Consider the following 21994-nt stretch of genomic DNA (forward strand, 5'->3'; position numbering starts at 1 on the left):
TTCTACCCTGGATTTAAATTGCTTCATACTTCTCTTCACACTTCTTCTACCTTGGATTTAAATTGCGTCATACTTTTATTCACACTGCGTCTACCCTGGATTTAAATTTCTTCACACTTCTCTTCACACTGCTTCTACCTTGGATTTAAATTGCTTCACACTTCTCTTCACACTGCTTCTACCCTGGATTTAAATTGCTTCACACTTCTCTTCACACTGCTTCTACCTTGGATTTAAATTGCTCCACACTTCTCTTCACACTGCTTCTACCTTGGATTTAAATTGCTTCACACTTCTCTTCACACTGCTTCTACCTTGGATTTAAATTGTTTCACACTTTTCTTCACACTGCTTCTACCCTTGATTTAAATTGCTTCACACTTCTCTTCACACTGCTTCTACCTTGGATTTAAATTGCTTCACACTTCTCTTCACACTGCTTCTACCTTGGATTTAAATTGCTTCACACTTCTCTTCACACTGCTTCTACCTTGGATTTAATTTGCTTCACACTTCTCTTCACACTGCTTCTACCTTGGATTTAAATTGCTTCACACTTCTCTTCACACTGCTTCTACCTTGGATTATAATTACTTCACACTTCTCTTCACACTGCTTCTACCCTGGATTTAAATTGCTTCACACTTCTCTTCACACTGCTTCTGCCTTGGATTATAATTACTTCACACTTCTCTTCACACTGCTTATACCCTGGATTTAAATTGCTTCACACTTCTCTTCACACGACTTCTACCTTGGATTTAAATTACTTCCCATTTCTTGCACACTGCTTCTACCCTGGATTTAAATTGCTTCACACTTCTCTTCACACTGCTTCTACCCTGGATTTAAATTGCTTCACACTTCTCTTCACACTGCTTCTACATTGGATTTAAATTGCTTCACACTTCTCTTCACACTGTTTCTATCTTAGAGATAAATTGCTTCACACTTCTCTTCACACTGCTTCTACCTTAGATTTAAATTGTTTCACACTGCTCTTAACACTGATTATACCTTGGGTTTAAATTGCTTCACACTTCCGTTCATGATGATTCTGCCTTGGATCTACGTTGCTTCACACTTCTGTTCTCAATGCTTCTACCTTGGCTCTACACTGCTTCACACATCTGTTCACACTGTTTTTTTTTTATACATCAGATCGATTCTGCTTCACACTTCTGCTTCGCACGTCTGTTCACAGTGATTCTGACACGGACCTACATTGTTTCCCACTTCAGTTCACGCTGATTTTACCTTTCATCTACATTGCTTCAAAATTTCCGTTCCATTTGGTTCTACCTTGGATTCTGCATTGCTTCACTCTTCCGTTCACACTGGTGTTATGTTAGATCTTCATCGATTCACATTCTGTTCACTCTGTTTCTACCTTGGATCTACATCACACCACGTTCACAATGTTTCGATCTTGGATCTACCTTTCTTCACACTCTGCTCACAGCTGCTTCTACCTTGGATCTACATTGCCTCACACTTTTGTTCACGCTTTTTCTACCTTAGATCTGCATTGCTTCACATTTCTGTTTACACTGCTTCTCAAGTTTCCTTATCTTATCCGATCACCCATCTCATGAAAACTAATTACGCATGTGCAAGGATTTATTTTATTTATTTAATTTTGTGATCATATTTCACCACAAGGAAATTGTGTCCTATTTAAGGTAACTGAAACTTAATGCAAGTTTGTTAATTTTATGCACTGAATATTGCGAGTATGCTGAGTGAAGTCCGCAGCGAGTTTTCAACACTTCCGAAGGGTCTGCTAATTCCACGTCTTACTGGATTAGAGAACGCATCTCTTTTTTCAGCCTAAGATTTCATTGGGTGTATAAACCTCGTGTTAGCTAAATATAGCAGATTGATCATACGAATTACGCAAGGAAACATTCAATTTCAGCTTTAATATTAACATTGTATGAACACGTCATAGCAAACATTATATAAATAAACCTGATATTCAGTTCCAGAAATGGTTTAAAATACCGTGCATCGTTCAAACAAGCGTCATTCAATGTTCATTATATTTGTGTCATTAAAAGTAAATGCTTTTAATTGTATGAACCAATGGCTGATGTAAAGTTTGATTGCATATATGTAGGTTTATTGACGTGACAGTTTCGTCATAATTTCATTTCATTTCATTATGTTTACTTCAACTGGTGTGAGTCTGTTTCATTTGACTTCATCTGGTGTATGCCTGTTACATTTTTCAACTGGTGTAAATCTATTACATTGTACTTCAACTGGTCTAATTGTTACGGTGTAAATATATTACATTTGACTTCAACTGGTCTAATTGTTACATTTTACTACAACGGGTGTAAGTCTATTACATTGTTGTATTTTCTGTATCCACCAGTGTATTGTCTGTGGAAATGCGTCAATAAAATCGACATTTTAAATTATTCTGAATACATAAATATTTATTTAGTTACATAATGAATTTTTGTATTTATTGACTATGTTGTTATTTTAAGTTGATTCAGTCCAAGTTCTTCCGTATAATGGTGACCTTAGGGACAACTAAAACAAAAATCTGGATACCATTAGTTTCACCAATCAATTTACAACTTTCACATTAAAGAAAGTGAACAACTAAATTACGAATATATCGTTTCGAACAATAATTCTACCCAACATAAAATACAAAACTTCAACTGGTAAGCTGCTAAAATGAGTGAACCAGGTATTCCAAAGGATGGTAAAACATGACCATGTTATATGTGCATGTTACATCTACTACTTATAAACAGATCTCGATCTTAATTAGATTGAAGTTAATTACGTGCACATACATCCACAGGCATGTCCGCGATGGTAATAGTTCCATAATATACCTACCTTCAAAATCATATTACACGTGCTACCTTACTGAAACAAAACTACAAAATTATCCATTACTCCACAACTTTTTCCAAAATTAATTTGTTCCAAAAAAGACCCTATGATCGTAATATTTTCATCATACAGTTAGGGCTTCAGTAAGAAAATCTGAAAACGTCTAGAATAAGTGTGTTAGGGTATATGTTATCACCAGGAACTGTTTTTATAAGATTTATTTGTAAACCTTCTATATTTGTGTACTCTTACAATACCCAGTTCTTAATCTCTTCTTACACACACTTCTTTTTCTTTACTTTCCTACATCTTATAGTGTTTCTTTTTTCGGAATATCCTCTATTCTTCTCGTACATATTCTCTGTTGTAATAGCTCAAAATCTGTGTTTGAAGCTTTATACAACTACCAAGACTAGTGTAGAAAAAAGAATTGTAAGGTAGTCCTTGGCATGGCTCCCTGACCCATGGCTACTTATACACGGGGAATATTTAAAACATAATAATTAAAAAAATTACGAAATTAGCATGATCAAGGCGTACCTTATTATCATTTAGCGTTTTGGGCTTGAGCTCAGGTTGTCTTCCTCAATCTGGTTTAAGAGCGCGTGGCCAGTCTCTTGTTTTTAAAAGTTAGATAAAGCAAGATTTGATATTAAAAAAGGTATATATATAAATACGTTAAACTTTCCTTAGATATCATGAGGTACTTTATATCAGGCTGGTATATATTTATTTAGTTTTTACATTTATTGAATGGGTTTCAAATATCTACAGATTGCTAAATGAAACAGTAGAATTTAAAAACTTCTTATAACAGTTGGTGTTTGTGTGATTTGGATTTTTCACGTAGCTTTAATAATGTTTCAGTCATATCGCTACGATGTCTGCAGTGTGGCAGTTTTTAGTGATGTCTAGCACTGGGGCATCATGTCGCAGACATGTAGCATGATGTTCCACCCAGTCACATTATCCTGACACCAGGCCGACCAGTCCTAACACTAACCTCGTAATGCTGAGCGCCAAGCGAGGAAGCTGTTAGTACCATTTTTGTAAGTCTTTGGTATGACTCAGCCGGGTATCGAACCCATGACCTCCCGCATCCGAGGCGGACGCTCAAACCATCAGGCCACCGGAGCGGTGATAACAGTTGGTGTCGAATTAAGACCACCGCTGTTTTCCCCAGTGCGACGATTTCCGTCTCCTACGAATCAGATGTCAGTAGCTCAGCTGTTTAAGGGACCAGATTCCTTGTTACACGTTTTTTTTCTGTGAAGATTACTTCCCCTCAAAACGGGGATGGCTAAAAATACGCAATGGAAAAACTGAACGCAATGGAAATACAAGAAATGTATACCAACATATTCCCATCACGGTTTAAAACAAACAAGATTTTCTGGTGCTAAATTTATATCAAAACACAAAAATATAAATACTTTCTTTAAACAAGTGTGCAAATTTACTCAAAGAATTTTTAACTTGAATGTGACCAAACTGCTCTGCAACGCAAATCATTATACACTATGGAGATCTCAGATTTAGTCAATTTTGTTTATATTGGTCTTTTATATCTAAATATGGATAAAAGTTTTCTTGTTTATTTTATATAATTAACTTAATTGAAACTTACAATTTAATAATAAAATATATTGTAACCTATTTCATATGAATGTTACTGGACTTCCGCAAAATGGAAATCCGCATGCGTTATTGGAAATTCAAATTTAGTAAATTATTAATCAATAAACTTTTGTTTTAAATATTATCATAATTAGTTCTGAACATTTCTTAATTTAATATCTTCTGACTTGCAAACTCACTTCAAATAATGATATAATTTTAGGGTATTGTGTTTAATCGCGATTAAAAAAGCTGCAGAAGATTATTGTCTCGGGATCAAACTCTACCTGCTTCGGGCCTTGAGTACGGCGCTCCTCCATGGCCCTTTCAGTAAATTACAAGAAATATAAAGAAACAGAACAAAGAGCTTAAAAAAATATTCATTTCTGTATTAAAAAAAATTGTCACAAGAAATGTCTTTCACCTTTACCTGAACTTAAACTGAATTTTGCATTTTATTTATGTTAATTGTTTTTCTTTCATAATTATGTTATATGATATGCATAATGCTTAGAATATGCATCTAAAGATAAAATCACTTTTAACTTTCCTTAATTAAAAAATCATTTAAAGGAAAATAAATCATTTCCATTGCGTGCTTTGTTTCCATTGTGTTAAAGCTTTAATCTATCATGTGAATTGTCAATGAACATTTCATTCATGAGTGATCATTTCTATTTACATACAGCGACTGTGTACTTTCTCAGAGGTACATGCTTCATACACTTAATAGTGTCAGTTTCAAAATTAATTCTATTTTCTGTTTTACAATACAAACAGATATGTTTGCATCTGATGATTAAAAATTTCTTTTGATTTTCTTTCAATTAAAAAATTAATAAAACAAAACAAATAATTTCCATTTTGTACCATTTTGTCATTGCGTATTTTCTTCAGGCAGCTTAAAACTGCTGACTTAAGAATGATTAACACATCATTTGTTGCCCTTGTCGTGGTATGATCACAATAATGCTGGCAGTTCGTTTTGTTTTTCTCAAATATTAGAATTACTCTGAATGTTTCTAATAAAAGTACGTTTCTCAAGTTTAAAAAAAAAATAGTGATAAAGTCAAAATCAATTTTTCTTTTCATATTGCAATTAAGATACAAATACAATTCCTGTTATAAAACAGTGATCATGTTTCTTCATGCTTCCCATTTTGACATCTTGACCAACAAGTACGTCTTCTTGACCAAGAAACAGGTCTCCACTTTTTTCCCCTGATGTAACTGGTACCTACCATTAATGGCGGAAAAAAAAGTGGAGACCTGCTTCTTGGTCTATTTGACATCCACCATAACGTTTGAGCCTGTAGGGGAGGTCCCTGAGAGTAAGGACTATAGAGAGTAGACCCATGCAAGTAAGAACTATATGGTAGGTCCCCAAGTATGGACTGTTAAAAGGATGATAATTATCTTGAAAGAAAAAAAATATTTCTAAACACTCTTCAATTATATTTTTATACATTTCATTAAATAAGCACTTCAATTTAAACTGATTTCGGCATTCTCAACTTCCATAGCATTCCAGTCAACTCAAATGCAGGTTAATGAATCTTGAAAGTGTCCATTTGCTTTTGTGTGAATTTGAATTTAATAGAAAAGAAGACATCAGAGTAAGTCACGTTAGATGAAAATAGTATGGCGTTAATTTGTAGAAAAGCACAGACATGGGCTGCCAGGTGCGTGAGATAGTCCTGAAAAATTTAACTTCTCCTTCCGATATTATATGCACAAAGACTTGTATCATTGCTTACAATTTAACTGTCAGTCGTACCCCAGAGTGTCAGAGTGGTCTAAAGCACTCACCATTACGAATCATTGCCATCTCGCCTCTGTCTGAGTGGGTTCAAGTCTCAGGTTCAGCCAATGTGGGTATGTGAGAAAGCTTGCCAGCAGCTTCTTGTGGGTCAGTGGTTCTTCCTCCACCATTGATACTGGCTGCCATGTATAGCCTATCTTGTGCTGAAAAATGGCATTAAACCCCTACAACAACTGTCAGTCATACATTAGTGTAAAATAATACTATTACAGCATTAAAATAATATTATTTTATACATGTATTACTGATAGTTAAATTGTAAGCAATGATACGAGCCCTTGTGCATAGACGTACCATGGTATACCAGTTAGATTAGAGACCAATAATTAATTGTTCTGGGGATAGGGTCCTGATAGTTGGAAAACATTTCTTGCTCCGATTTAGAGCCAAATAACATCATACATACATAGATATATGATATTATTCTGTGATAAAAGAAAAGAAAATATGTCATCTCAATAGACCCCCACCACCTAATTTAAAAGGTCAGTACCTTACAGAAGATAAATTTGCTATGTCTTGTTGTATAAGTTGTAATTTTAAAACTAACTATAGTGGGATGATTAAGCTTACACGGTAGCTGATAATGTGAAAAATAATCAATCTGGCATTAGAGAGTTTGTTGATAAAAATAAGCAGTATTGGTACTGATGAAGACAATATACTAGCTACACTACTCATATAATTGGCAAGGAAACTTTGAGTGGGATGTCAAAACCAGGGAAAGATATTTATACAAGAGGGCCAGTAAGCATAAAATACACCGACCAAACAAACAAATATTTAGTGGACTTGAGAAATTACATAAAGTTCAGTCAGAACACTTAACACTTTCACATATAATAATAAATAACTAAAACATGTTGGGAAGGAGGGTGGGGAAGGTTTTGTAATGTTTTAACTCAAAACTTTTCCAAAAGCTGGATTTGGCCAGAATATCTTTTGCAACATTCCATTAGATCACTGTATTGGCATATGTAACACATGTCAAACATTCCATTAGATCACTGGATTGGCATATGTAACACATGTCAAACATTCCATTAGATCACTGGATTGGCATATGTAACACATGTCAAACATTCCATTAGATCACTGGATTGGCATATGTAACACATGTCAAACATTCATTAGATCACTGTATTGGCATATGTAACACATGTCAAACATTCCATTAGATCACTGGATTGGCATATGTAACACATGTCAAACGTTCCATTAGATCACTGTATTGGCATATGTTAACACATGTCAAACATTCCATTAGATCACTGGATTGGCATATGTAACACATGTCAAACATTCCATTAGATCACTGGATTGGCATATGTAACACATGTCAAACATTCCATTAGATTACTGGATTGGCATATGTAACACATGTCAAACATTCCATTAGATCATTGTATTGGCATATGTAACACATGTCAAACATTCCATTAGATCACTGTATTGGCATATGTAACACATGTCAAACATTCCATTAGATCACTGTATTGGCATATGTAAAGGATCATAAATATGATTGTAATATTCGCCATTAATTTGTGAAGGATACAACTATTTTGTACAAAAATGGATTATTTTGTCAAGAATAATGACAACATGTTGGTAATGTCACTAAAGTCATGACAAGATTACTCAGGAATTTCTGCATATTCCTTCCTTATTGAAACTACCAAAGTACCGGTACATGGTGAAAAAAACACTATAGTACTTACCAACAGAAACAAAGACTGCGGTATACACTGTACCAGTAATACCACACACCCCTAGTTCCCAATATCTGGTAATTTGGCAAAGGAAACAAATTAGAATCTTGTTCATGGTTAGTTCGATTCTGTCATATATATGTAAACAATCAAAATTTATAGAAAATATTTTATTACAATCGTGAAAAAAAATTATTAATACCAGTACACAATATTTCATCTAATTTTCTTGTCAAAATGGTATAAACATTACACAGATATTATGTACAGATGCTTCAATAGGAAATACTGACAATATGAAAATTAGAAGGATAGATTTTTCAAATACAAATACTACTGGTCTTTAACATCTGAATCACCATGCTTTCAAAAATTATAAAGCTTGCAGCAGTTGTCATTAGTCATTGTAAAAATTACAAAAATGCTGCCTGTGTCTCAGTGCATGAAAGGCATCAGAAAATAAAAAAGTGAACATCCTGTAATATCCAAGCATGGTTGCTATAATGAATTGATAAAACCCAGGAATTAATTTTTTTGGTTATAATCATAGTTTTTTTTATCTGATTCAGCAAATATGTATTGCTGTCCACCCCAAGAATCCAGACTTTACTGACCACTGGTTTTAAGTAACATTGCAGTGACAGCAGGGTCGTACACTTAGAATCATCATTCATGCATCACTGCTCAGCTTGATCAGCCATTATAATCATGGCGTGACAAGAAATGCAGGCTGTTTGATCAGCCACTATAATCATGACATGACAAGAAATGCAGGCTGTTTACTCCTCAAATTCCCATACTCATTTACATGTGCAAGACACTGTTAATTTGTTGAAGGTAATCTGTCAAAACTATATAATGTAATGTCATTAATAAAGTATACCACTAAATATATTTATTCCTACTTTCACATGCATGTTTAAATAGGACTTTTGGTAGGCTGGAACATATGTATGGTGTAAAAATTTATTTGATCATGAGCAAAGGACAAAGAATGGTGTGGTACTAACAGAGATGCAAAGAAGGGTACGAACAGAAATGTACTGGTGTGGTACTAACAGAGATGTAATGGTGTGGTACTAACAGAGATGTAAAGAAGGGTACTAACAGAAATGTAATGGTGTGGTACTAACAGAGATGAAATGGTGTGGTACTAACAGAGATGTAAAGAAGGGTACGAACAGATATGTAAAGAAGGGTATGAACAGAGATGTAAAGGGTACGAACAGTGATGTAAAGAAGGGTACGAAAAGAGATGTAAAGAAGGGTATTAACAGAGATGTAAAGAAGGGTACGAACAGAGATGTAAAGAAGGGTATTAACAGAGATGTAAAGAAGGGTACGAACAGAGATGTAAAGAAGGGTATGAACAGAAATGTAAAGAAGGGTATGAACAGAGATGTAAAGAAGGGTACGAACAGAGATGTAAAGAAGGGTACAAACAGATATGTAAAGAAGGGTACAAACAGAGACGTAAAGAAGGGTATTAACAGAGATGTAATGAAGGGTACAAACTGAGACGTAAACAAGGGTACGAACAGAGATGTAAAGGGTACGAACAGAGATGTAAAGAAGGGTACGAACAGAGATATAAAGAAGGGTATTAACAGAGATGTAAAGGGTATGAACAGAGATGTAAAGAAGGGTACGAACAGAGATGTAAAGAAGGGTACGAACAGAGATGTAAAGGGTACGAACAGAGATGTAAAGAAGGGTACTAACAGAAACGTAAAGAAGGGTACGAACAGAGATGTAAAGAAGGGTACTAACAGAAGCGTAAAGAAGGGTACTAACAAAGACGTAAAGAAGGGTACTAACAGAGATGTAAAGAAGGGTACAAACAGAGATGTAAAGAAGGGTATGAACAGAGATGTAAAGAAGGGTATGAACAGATATGTAAAGAAGGGTACAAACAGAGGTGTAAAGAAGGGTATTAACAGAGATGTAATGAAGGGTACAAACTGAGATGTAAACAAGGGTACGAACAGAGATGTAAAGAAGGGTATTAACAGAGATGTAATGAAGGGTACAAACAGAAATGTAAAGAATTGGAACAAAAATTATAAAATTTTAATCAAATCAGTCAAGCGTATAATATGTGTCATAATGACCTACATCTATAAGAGTGATCAGTGCTCATGAACATGCATGACCATAACAAGTTCCAAGTTTCATGGTTCTAGGATAGGATAGTACGTAATTAGCATGCAGTAAGCTCTGGTAGACATTAGCTACACAATTTCTGCTAAGCCAGTAAAATGTGTAGTGTAAGTCACTGTGACTTCTATTTGTATGGGTGAGGTACTAACAGATGCATACATGTACAATGTTCTGGTCTGATTATTCTAGCATTAAGAGGGCTTGATACACAGACAGAAAACACAAAACTGTATGAAAGTCAGAAAAGCATGAAAGAATAGGTCACAGTGACTGATTTTTGTGATGAGTGTGTACCATGTCTAGTTGTTTCTCCTCACCAAGTTTCTTGCTTCTACATATAATAGTACATACAGGGGGCAAAAACTAAAAAAACAAAAACAAAATTAAAAACAAGGCTGTACAACAAAAAAGTCCCCTTGCTTGGGGACAGGTGCTATGAAACCCACTCTAACTGCTGCATTGTATTTAAGAAACTGGCAGATACAGATATCAATTTCAGGGGCATTGTACAGGGCAGGTGATATGGGCAGCTGCACAGGGTACCATTTTGATTGCAGTATGTTTTTCCAAGAGAAGGAGGAAGGCCGAAGATGACTCTTGCCTGAGGCGCCCGTTTCCCCCAGGACACAAGTTGTAACAGCGCTGGGCATTACAATATCTCTCCCCAACTTTAAAGAGACAAACTAGTTATGCAAAACAATTCCTTCTAAATTATTTGATATGTATAACAGGTTCATCAAAATATTTTTGATTTGTTTTCATGCACTAGACATTTTCAAACTCTGTTTTAGAGCAATAAACAGATACAAAATACTTTTTAATTTTATGGGTTGTGAAAGAATTTTAAAAAAAATAATATGTTCTACAGAATCTGGCATATCTTGCACATCAGTATGCTTGCCAGTTAGTCACAGTTTCTGGTTCAAAAACTGTATTATTGTTGGTACCATCGACACCAGAAGAGTACCACAGTATATACTCTTACAAGTTCTACAAAAAACAATACTGACCCTGATCGGTTGGTGCATTATGCAATGGCAGATCTGAGTCTGTACAGTTTGACTTCACTTGTACGGGACTCCAGTTTGACTTCACTTGTATCTGACCATGCATACCAAATTAGTTTATTTATTTTAGACAGTGTTCGGCGGCACTTTTTTATCCACCTCACAAATGTAAATTTGCCACCATCTCATCAAATATATCTTTTGCAGCATTACTAATAAATAGAGTTCCATTTTAATCTTTGGACAACATTGTCAATTTGCCAAAATAAATACAGTATTTATTCAAACCTGCTGTAGTTTCTGCTGAAAACGGTCAGGATAGATTGACATCTTTCTTACATCTCATCATATGTCACACTCACGATGGAAAATATTGAAAAAAATGAACTTTTTTATCGCAGTATATTTATATTACTTCTCAGTATTCAAATGACTGTACATTCTTGCGTAAAAACAAACTTCTGTACTTCTGCATTAAACATATAAAGAAAAACGTATCGTACAGGATGAGCTATACATTATATGAAATATGTACAAAAGGAATGAAATGGCTATAATTGCAATGTAATACATGTATGAGTATACGATATCACACATTTTAGAAACTGTGTGATACATCCTGTGAAGAAATATGAGCAGGATAGGACAATTTATGTAACGAAGCCCAGGGCTATCAGAATGCTTCGTTGGGCTACTATAAATGATAATCACAAACTGCATGCTGGACTATACAATATTTCACAAAGGAAAATAGCTGGTAATGAACAAGGTATCAAGGAAAGTTGCAAATTTTAGAGTTACCCATTTGATATGAATATTTATGTGAGTGACTAAATTTAAGCAGGACACCCAAGTTCTTTTTATGGGCTACTGAATTTAAGCAAAGCAATCAAGTCCTTTTTCGGGGCCACAAAAATTTAAGCAAGGCGACTAGGTCCTTTTCCAAAGTAAATGAATCTGATGTTTGTTGCAAACTAATTGAGGCATTAATGTACGAAACATTTTTTTCACAATCAAGATTTTTCACAAAAACAATCTTTACTGTAATGGAATGTAAGAAATATCTTAATATCTAAATTAGGCTGAACCCTTTTTTTTACCAAAGTGACACTCCTTATTACAGTATTTATCCACATTTAACTGATGTTGCCTGTTTTCCCACTTTTCTTGGTAGACTCAGTTGACTGCTTTGACAAAGTAAGAGTCAATGACATACTTTCTTCATGACAAAATTTGTTATTCAATACTTCAAATAACGGAATATCATCTGCTGGATTTAATATCTGAAAAACTAGATCTGGTTTTATTCTGTATCTACCCTATTACACTTCCAAAATAAGTATTATATGTGTCACATTGTTTTCTTTCTTTGAAGGTTTATACAAATTTTACAGCATTCCATGATGTATATCCATCATTCATGTGCACAAACAGTTGGTGAAGTTTACTGATCCCTCTGAAACCCAGCTGATCCCAGTGAGATTCTCTTGGGACAGCCACCTAATTTTTCTCTGGTCAAATGTTTTTAAAGACAAGTTTATGATGCTGGACCCTTCTATTTCCATACCAAAATTCTTAAAAGAAAAATGCACATTACATGAGTAGATATTAGAAAAAAAGTAAAAAAAGGGCGAACGATGTTGCTAATATAGATCTTTCTCAATGTCACTAACGGATGCTGCCCAAAATGCTACAGCAGCAAAAAGCGTGATGATCCCAGAAATGGCAAACAGCCCGTAGCCCCATGATAGATAGTTCTGATCTGGCCTTGGCATCCAGGATCGATATTCCTTTCCAACACCATACACAATCAGGGTAATGAGAATCAATGCAACTGAAATAGATAAAGTACAAACCATGAAATTTTTTGAAATGAGACACCAAATATGCTCAGTTATAATTATCTCTCTACTAGGCACTATGATTGATACTCTACACCGATATAATTATCTCTCTACTAGGCACAATGACTGATCCTATGGCACCATGACTGATCATCTACACTGATACAATTATATCTCTACTAGGCATTATGACTGATCCTCTACACTGATATAATTATCTCTCCACTAGGCATTATGACTGATCCTCTATACTGATACAATTACCTCTCTGCAACACACTATAAGAAATCCTCTACACTGATACAATGATCTCTCTACTAGGCACTATGACTGATCCCCTACACTGATACAATTATTTCTGAACCAGGCACTACGAGTAATCCTCTACAATGATACAATTATCTCTCCATCAGGAACTATGAGTAATCCTCTACACTGATACAATTATCTCTCCACCAGGCACCATGAGTAATCCTCTACACTGATACAATTATCTCTTCACCAGGCACTATGACTGATCTACTACACTGATACAATTATCTCTCTACTAGGCACTATGACTAAACCTCTACATTGATACAATTATCTCTCCACCAGGAACTATGACCGATCCACTACACTGATACAATTATCTCTCCACCAGGCACTATGAATAATCCTCTACATTGATACAATTATCTCTCCACCGGATAATATGACTGATTGATAACACTAATACAATTATCTCTCCACCAGGCACTACGACTGATCTGCTACACTGATACAATTATTTCTCCACCAGGCATCATGATTGGTCAACAACTCTGAAAGATGTTGTGGCAATCTTGTCGCAGAAAGTTCTGTCAATAAAGAAAACTCAAAACTAAATGGAACACAAAATTTAATCCAAGGGTTACATGTTCATTACCCACCCAGGTAAGCCTGGTTTAGCTGCCTTGGAGTTGTCCCAAAAGAAGGCACACGCATCATGGCTTTTGGACTGTCCGTGGTGTACCATTGTGATTGGACATGTGCAAGCACTACAGTAGATTTGTATATCTACTACATCTGATGGGCATCCACTTGATATGGTTTAGGTCCATATCCAATTTTATTATTATGGTATCCACTGCAGACTTTATTTCTCATAGACCTTGACACAATGAGCAAATAGATGTAATAGACCACATCACAGTACACACAACCAAGATGCATGTCAATTTCCTACTTATACAAACACAATAACATTGCACTGAGTGTTATGGCCACTGAATTTTTTTTCTGAATGATCCATTAATTAAAATGTTCGAGGTTTTAAGTGTTTTGTATAGTGAAGCATATTAATCGCCAATAACTGGCTTCCCGTTTTAAGCACAATCAAACAAATGCTGATATTTTTTCAGAAATGAATCCAGTGAAGTCATAAATGATTTTAAACATTCCACCAAATGAAGCAAAATAATTGCCAAAACAATTATTGAAGCTGGTCCATACCTTAACAACCAGCTTTGCGAGCTGTCATATGCTCCGGTTCTGACCAGTTGATTATAATTTGATGTCCAAACATACCAATTCTGACATGTGATCAAAATGCAGTCCATTTGTGCCATAATTGTTTCCTCTTCCACTATCATAAACTTCAAACATAATCTCAAAACAATTCAAGCGAATTCAGTTGAACCTAAGCGTTAGCTCTTCCCAGTTCATACATATCTTTTATTGTTGATATTATTGGCTTTCAAGGTGTAAACTGTTCTCGAGCAGATGTCAATCAGTGCCTCCTACGTTAAATTTGTTATGCACAGTGCACTCCTAGTAGGACACTAAGCCAAAGGCAAATCATGGGTAATTAAGATGGATGCTCCAGCTCAAATCTACATGCATCAAAAAAAAGCACAAGTCAAAATGGGTCATATTTAAATTCCACGTGTCAAAACGCAAGCATATAAATCTACTAAAATCCTGTTCTTTCTCCACCAGCCACCATGTAAAGCCTATCCTGAGCAGAGAAATGGTGTTAAACTCCAAAACAAGAAGTCCGACACGAAGTACATGTTCACAGCTCCTAACAGCCAGTGGCCAGAAGCTTTGATGCCAAGGCACTGATGCTGAACTGCAGCGTGAAAATGTTCTTATCACAAAAGTAAACACAAAGTAATACTGTGTAGTTTGCTGAAAAATGTCTGAACTTGTAGTATGGACTTAACAAACATAATGAAGTCAGGTTCTGACATTTTTACCAAAAACAAGTTAGTGTACAAGTATATACAAAATAATCAGCACCTTCTTTAAATACTGTACTCAGCAAAAAGTTAAACTCCTACTGAAAACATTTAAAAGAGCATGCTTTTGCTTACTAATACAAGTAAATATAAAATCGTTAAACTCAACAAATGCCCAAACCAGTGGGTTATATATTTCTAGCTGTTGACAGAAGACAACAGAAATGTGTGCTTAGTTGGATCTATGATACCATATACCACTGTGTCAGCCTATTGTGAACAATGCACAATTCTGTGCAATGATACATCACTTTGGTAAACACCAGATCATGTGTTGTGTTTGGTAGAAAATCTAGTTTTGTATTATGAAAGAAAAATCGTCCTTTAATAATTTAGGTGAGTAATGTTCATTAGGGCACTTCTTGAATATTACTTACCTAAATAAAAGAACGAAACTTAGCGTAAAACAATATCCCACATTTCTATTCCAAATGCGTATCAAAAGGTGACTTCTAAATGTCAACATGAAGACCCACCAAATGACCTTCTGGAACTTGTGACCTTGAATCTAAAATATATGCTCCCTTTCATCAAAACCTATTTGTCTTTTAGAATCATACAAATAAATTATTTAAAAGTTAGAAATATTTAACTCAGAACAATACAGCATCTTCTTGTTGTTGTTGTTGTTCTAGGGTTCAATGCCATTTTTCAGCACAAGATAGGCTATACATGGCGGACAGTATAACTGGTGGAGGAAGAACCATGGAAAACCCAGGGAAGAACCACCGACCCACGAGAAGCTACTGGCAGGCTTTTCCACGTACCCACGTTAGCCGAGCCTTGGACTCGAACCCACGCAGACAGAGGTGAGATGGCAGTGATCCGGAACGGTGAGCGCTTTAGACCACTCGGCCACTCGGGGTCCCTACAGCATCTTGATGCACGTTTCTAATTTTGATGCCTACTTTATTGTCTGTGTACCAATTTGTCAGCTGAAGCGAGATTGTCTTGAAATTCATTGTGAAGAAATTCCCAGACATATAGTCTTATTTCAAAATTTTAATGTATATTTTGTTTTTCCATAGATGAGACGTTGTAAACACATTACATCCAATTCAGTGTTGTTTCTCTTCAACATAATAATTTAATAGATTTATAAAATGTTGAAATTCTATGAATTTTGTTTTCAAATTCAATTAGTTTGCTTCCTATCTCTTGCCTTAAATGCTACATCTTGTTGAAGACGTGCAGAATAGGCCAACATCATGAGTCATTTAAACACATGGGTGGCATCCCGTGTACCATAATTACTGTTTTTTTTAACAGTATGTTCTAATGAAAATAGCCACTTTTCAAACAGTAAGTACTGAAGCATTTTATTTTCATCAGTTGGTCAATTTCGATATGTGTTTTGTGACAATATTGATGATGTAACCTTACATGCATTGAAAGGCCCATCATCGGTGAACACTTAATATATATGTTCTGGCAAATCTTTGAAATTTATTGGAAGTAATCGGCTTGAAGAAACATAAACATTGATCATCCATCGCAGTATGCAGTGGCATATTGGGTTGTATGTTATATTCAGTCAGCCTTAAAAGTGGCATATCAGGTTGTGTTTTTATATCCAGTCAGCCCTAAAAGTGGCATATCAGGTTGTGTTTTTATATCCAGTCAGCCTTAAAAGTGGCATATCTGGTTGTGTGTTGTATCCAGTCAGCCTTAAAAGTGGCATATCAGGTTGTGTTTTTATATCCAGTCAGCCTTAAAAGTGGCATATCAGGTTGTGTGTTAAATCCAGTCAGCCTTAAAAGTGGCATATCAGGTTGTGTGTTATATCTTAAAAGTGGCATATCAGCTTGTGTGTTATATCCAGTCAGTCTTAAAAGCAAGTAATAGGGATTACAAACGGTTACAGCTCTCTTGTTATAACATGGTACTTGAGTCCACAATAGTTAACTGCATTATGGACTGAACTTCAGTATAGTAAGAATGATTGGCCCAAAAAGTGGTGTGTGTGTGTGTGTGAGCAGAGGTGAACACAAAAAAATATGTAAAACACAAGTCAAACATATAGTAATAATGTTAGTTTATGTAAATTATTTTTTTCACTTTACTGTATTTGTAGATGTTGCTTCATTTCAACTCATACAAGTGGAGATGTAGATGGATGCTACATATATGTGGGGCGAGTAAAACTAATTTTAAATATGTCACTATTGTTTCTGTAAAGAGTAAACCTCATTCATTATAGAAGCACCATCCTTCTGCACTAAAATTCTGGGAATATGTGCACCAACCCAGTCTGCCCTACATCATCAGCCTATGTGCACCCTTATTCTTTTTAAATGATGTTTGACTAATGAATATTACCAGAGCAGGGTGCAAGGTAGACATCAAATAGTGACAGGTAATTATTACATAATTAAAATCGGTTTATTTTCTACCCTTCCTTCTCCATTAAGCAAATTAAAATAAAAGCTAAATTCCCTAACTGGGCAAAGAAGTCTACCCTGATCATCCCCAGCACAGATGCAAATGAGACTGAGAATCTCTCTCAGGAATAAAAGGACAGTTTTACGCATACAAAGGAATCGGCACTCAAAGGGTCATAAGGTGTTTTTGCCAAGAAGACACATGAAAGGTTCCATATTGGTGTCATTGAGCGAGACATTCCCCAAAATACTTGTTAAATGATGAAAAATTCTCAATTGTATGGATGGGGCTCAAACATGATATTCCTGATATAGTATAACCATAAAACAGTTATTTTTCTCATCAAGCAAGCATTTTCCACTATATCCCCCCCAAAAATAAGGACGCGCTATTGCACATGGGCCGATGACATAGGTCAAACCAGGTCAATGCAAGTGTTTTAAGAATTCTTAGAATAGGAAGTGGGTGCATCTAGCAAGAATGAGGTTCTTTCCTTGCGAAAATTGTAAAGCATAAAAATAGTGACAAGTACTATATTACTGATATTGAAACTTTAGGTTTTTGATATACTGCTATAAAGAGAACCACAGTAGTTCAGTTTAATGAGCATCCCACTAATCCAAAGGTAGGAGGTTTGATACCTGCTCAGTTAAACCAAGGTAAGATGCCTTTGTGTGTCCTTGGTAAAGGCACGTAGCCCTCATTTCCTTGCCATTGATATCACCAAACAACGTGCTGAAAGTGCCATTAAAAAGCAAACAACAATTAACATCATCTTTACACTTACCCACTCCCAGACAAACACCCATGGCTGCCTGGTAGACAACTTTCTTAAAGTAAGGCGGCATGCATCTCCAGTAGGCAATACTGGCTACCACCAGAGTCAGACATTGGAACAGCAGCGACACACCTGCCATTACCTCACACGCCACGAACCAGGCTAAAATTATTAAACAGAGTGATTTTTTTATCCTCTTCTGATGCTATTAAACAATTCTAATTTTACAAATGACATATTTACATCATGGGTTATTGGATATGATACTCTACATTATATATTCACTAACAAATTAGACATAATCATAAACAGCATAGACCCAGATCTGCCATCACACAATGCACCAACAGATCAAGGTCTATGCTGTTTGCAGCTTTGTATGACTTACAAGCAAGCTTATACAGCCATCACAAGTTACAACAGATAGATGGGCAGATAAATTGTTTCATTGTATGCCTAAATTCAAAAGCTGGGGTAGAAAAATTCAATGTTCCGGAACCCAGTGACAACTAAACGTTAATGCCTGGCAACCTATTTTACCAATCATCATTTTCAAATTAAGCACACAAAGTGGGAGAGCGCAGATGACTAGTAAAATTGTAAGGACAGTAGTTCCAAAGTAACCTAGAACAAATCATTACAAATTGAATGGTCCGTGTGATGCCATCTCCAAATTCAAGGTCATGTCATACTATGTGGTATACCAGTAGTCCATTATTATTTCAATTTAATATTTTTTACAAACAATGCAGTATTTATTTATTTATTTACAAATCTAAATTTAATCAGAGCTTCTATTAACCTCGTATATGCCGGTTTCTATTAATAAAAGTTGCCTCTGTACCAGAAAAAAGATGAGACTGGTGATCGTCATATACTGACAAAACTATAAAACACATTATAATTTTAGGTTTTGAATATTAACTGTCACAACACCAAAGGATGAAAGAAACTGGCTTATTTTATTCATACTGTATTACAGTTGTAGTCCCACATTTCTGCCGACTGTGATCAGTGATCATTTATCTCCTTGATGGATTGAAAGTGCTTTGATATCAAGTCCAAGGTGATACAATATAAATTAAAGCATTCCTCTTTTTGTTTTACAGACAGTAATCTACGCAGTCACATTGTGCTTCATTCCGTTTGCATTTAAGAATTTGTTATCATGGCACTTTGATCGATAAGTTCATTTTTTTTTTAAAGTACCAGGAGTTATGGAGCTTACTATATACCATTATTACTTTTATTTACTCTGGTTCAAACCAAATTAATAACCATGTGTTTGTTTACTTGTGACCATTTTGGCTTGATTTTCTTTATAGCCAAGTCAAAGATCTAGCTGGGTTGCTGTTGAAGGCTTTTACTCACAAAAATCCTATAGAACTAAACATTTAATGTGGTGCACTGAAACACTTTAAACTATTTACTTTGTAAGTGAAAGCCAAAGTTGTTAATTGTGTTTGGATTAAGTTGGTAACTGGCAGTGATGATATTGGAATGAGATTACACTATAGTTTGTTCCATACAGCAGACAAAATTGTATCATACATGTAACTGCGTACATTTTCAGTTCAGCATCATTAAGCTAAATGTACTTAATTCATTTTAAATACTTCATGTGGAACAAATTAGATACTTTTAGCTACATTTAATGATGCTGACCAGATAATTTACTGAGTTACAGATATAATAAAATATTCACTTTGCTGTGTGAAGCGAACTAGTGTCATGGTGTTGACATGTAATGCTGTCCATTATGAATGCAGCTCCAACAAAGGTCAGAAACACATTCATTTCATTTTGTTAAAGTATTTTTTACAGCATGATTTTCTCCACTCTCTGCAAGCGATAAACCGTGCATTGATTTGATTGCTTAGTACAAGTAACATTTGGTCTTGTTCTGATTTTGAATCTGTCTTTGCCAATATAAAATACTGGTAGTAGAGCAACCCTGGTGGAAATGCTGTTAATACTGAGAAAAAAATATTCAGTTTGTTTTGATTACTTGTTGCAAATGGTCATATGAAAATAGCAATGGGAGACTATTTTGTAGCATAGGGCATGTGACCTTGACTTTGGATATGGAGTCGAACTGATTTTTGAAATATTTGATTCACAATGATTTTTGAGTCCTGCGGAACTACCTTCCTTACAGTCATGCTACCATGGCAGATGGATGCTTAGTATTAAATCTCTTTGGCAATGTATGATCTGTAAAATATATTTTGAACAGCATAAACAAATTGATGAATATATATACTGCACCAACATATACACACACCTGGAAATTATGATGCCAACCTTGCCAATATATAGCATTATCATTCCTTTTTTCCTCCAATATTCTGATGTTTCTTACAACATTGATATAATTTCAAAGGCTTGTTGTCTATGATTATGCAGGCAAGACATATTTGTTTTAAAGAATATAGGTGAAAGGAATGCAAGCTAATTTGCCAGACAGAATGATGAGTATTTGATTCTCTGTCCTATTAAGTTCTACGATTGCAAGGTACTGGTCATTTGTGGGGGGGGGTGTGCTGGCCTGAAGTTGCTTTTATCACCAGGATATTTGTTATCAATAAGGTATTTTATTCGCAATCGGAACTTAAGATTTTGTTGTAAGGTTTATCGGTGCCGGAGCAGTTTAGTCCAAAACATCTACCCACCACCACCCGAAATTCAACAATAGGTGCGATTGCAAACACGATGCAGGTATACATTTAGTAGGTTTACGAAGAAAATAAATACATAGATCCTACTTTACAATAATGTTTCATGTATATAAAACACACTTCGAAGGTTCGAATAGGCCCTAAGACAGATTTATTATTACCCCATAAATTTTACAAGCATGAGTCATGACCCTCAACAAACAAAATGGCCGTCACATTACCTTGTAAACAGGTATAAAGTTTTTTCGATATTCTCTGGTGTTACAAGTAATAAAACGCCAACTACCTAAATGTTTGCTTTAATCTATTTCAGTATACTTACGTGGTGACAACCATTCCCAAAGATTTCTTATTTTACTGTCGAAGATGTAAAAACAACCCAAAAAACGCTTCGAGTTGTAATCTTTGTAGAAAATGTAATCGTTGAAACAAAACTCCCAAAGACCACACTTTACAAACTGGTTGCCGGATTTAGCAAATGATTCAACCCAGTACGGTGTAGCAAAAGCTATCACCATACAGGTAAAAGCAAAGCCGAGTAAAAACACGGCAAAAGTTGCCTTCTCCATCTTGAATATATGTCGTTCCTTTTATAATTGGGTCATTCCAGGTATATGACAACTATGTGGAAGAGTTCATTGGCATTGCTGTAGGGGAGATATAATAGTCACATCTATTTAACACAATTTAATTTTACAACTGAACCCATTGATGCTATTCTTTAGTAAGTTAATTATATGTCTGTTAATGCTTATACTATTTCTTCCAGAAAAGGAAATAGTTTAGTCGTTCGTATATGAAAGATAAAACTATAATCACCTGGGAGTGTGAATGGAATCTCTCACACCAGGTGACTATACGTTTGTTGTCATAT

The 21994-nt window shown here is 35.3% G+C and overlaps 1 protein-coding gene across 1 annotated transcript; it reads right to left on the reverse strand.

The window, feature by feature from the left end:
* Positions 1-8165: 8165 nt before the first annotated feature.
* LOC149783849 (uncharacterized) lies at positions 8166-21736 on the reverse strand. The gene is made up of 3 exons (XM_089932052.1): positions 21443-21736; positions 18452-18604; positions 8166-13011 (listed from the first exon to the last, which is right to left on the reverse strand). Exons 1-3 carry the CDS (start codon positions 21687-21689, stop codon positions 12821-12823), a joined length of 591 nt encoding a protein of 196 aa, XP_089788178.1. The 5' UTR covers positions 21690-21736; the 3' UTR covers positions 8166-12820.
* Positions 21737-21994: the final 258 nt, after the last annotated feature.

Source organism: Sinohyriopsis cumingii, chromosome 14, assembly GCF_028554795.1.
Source record: "Sinohyriopsis cumingii isolate HCF-2022 chromosome 14, ASM2855479v2, whole genome shotgun sequence".
NCBI lineage: Eukaryota > Metazoa > Mollusca > Bivalvia > Unionida > Unionidae > Sinohyriopsis > Sinohyriopsis cumingii.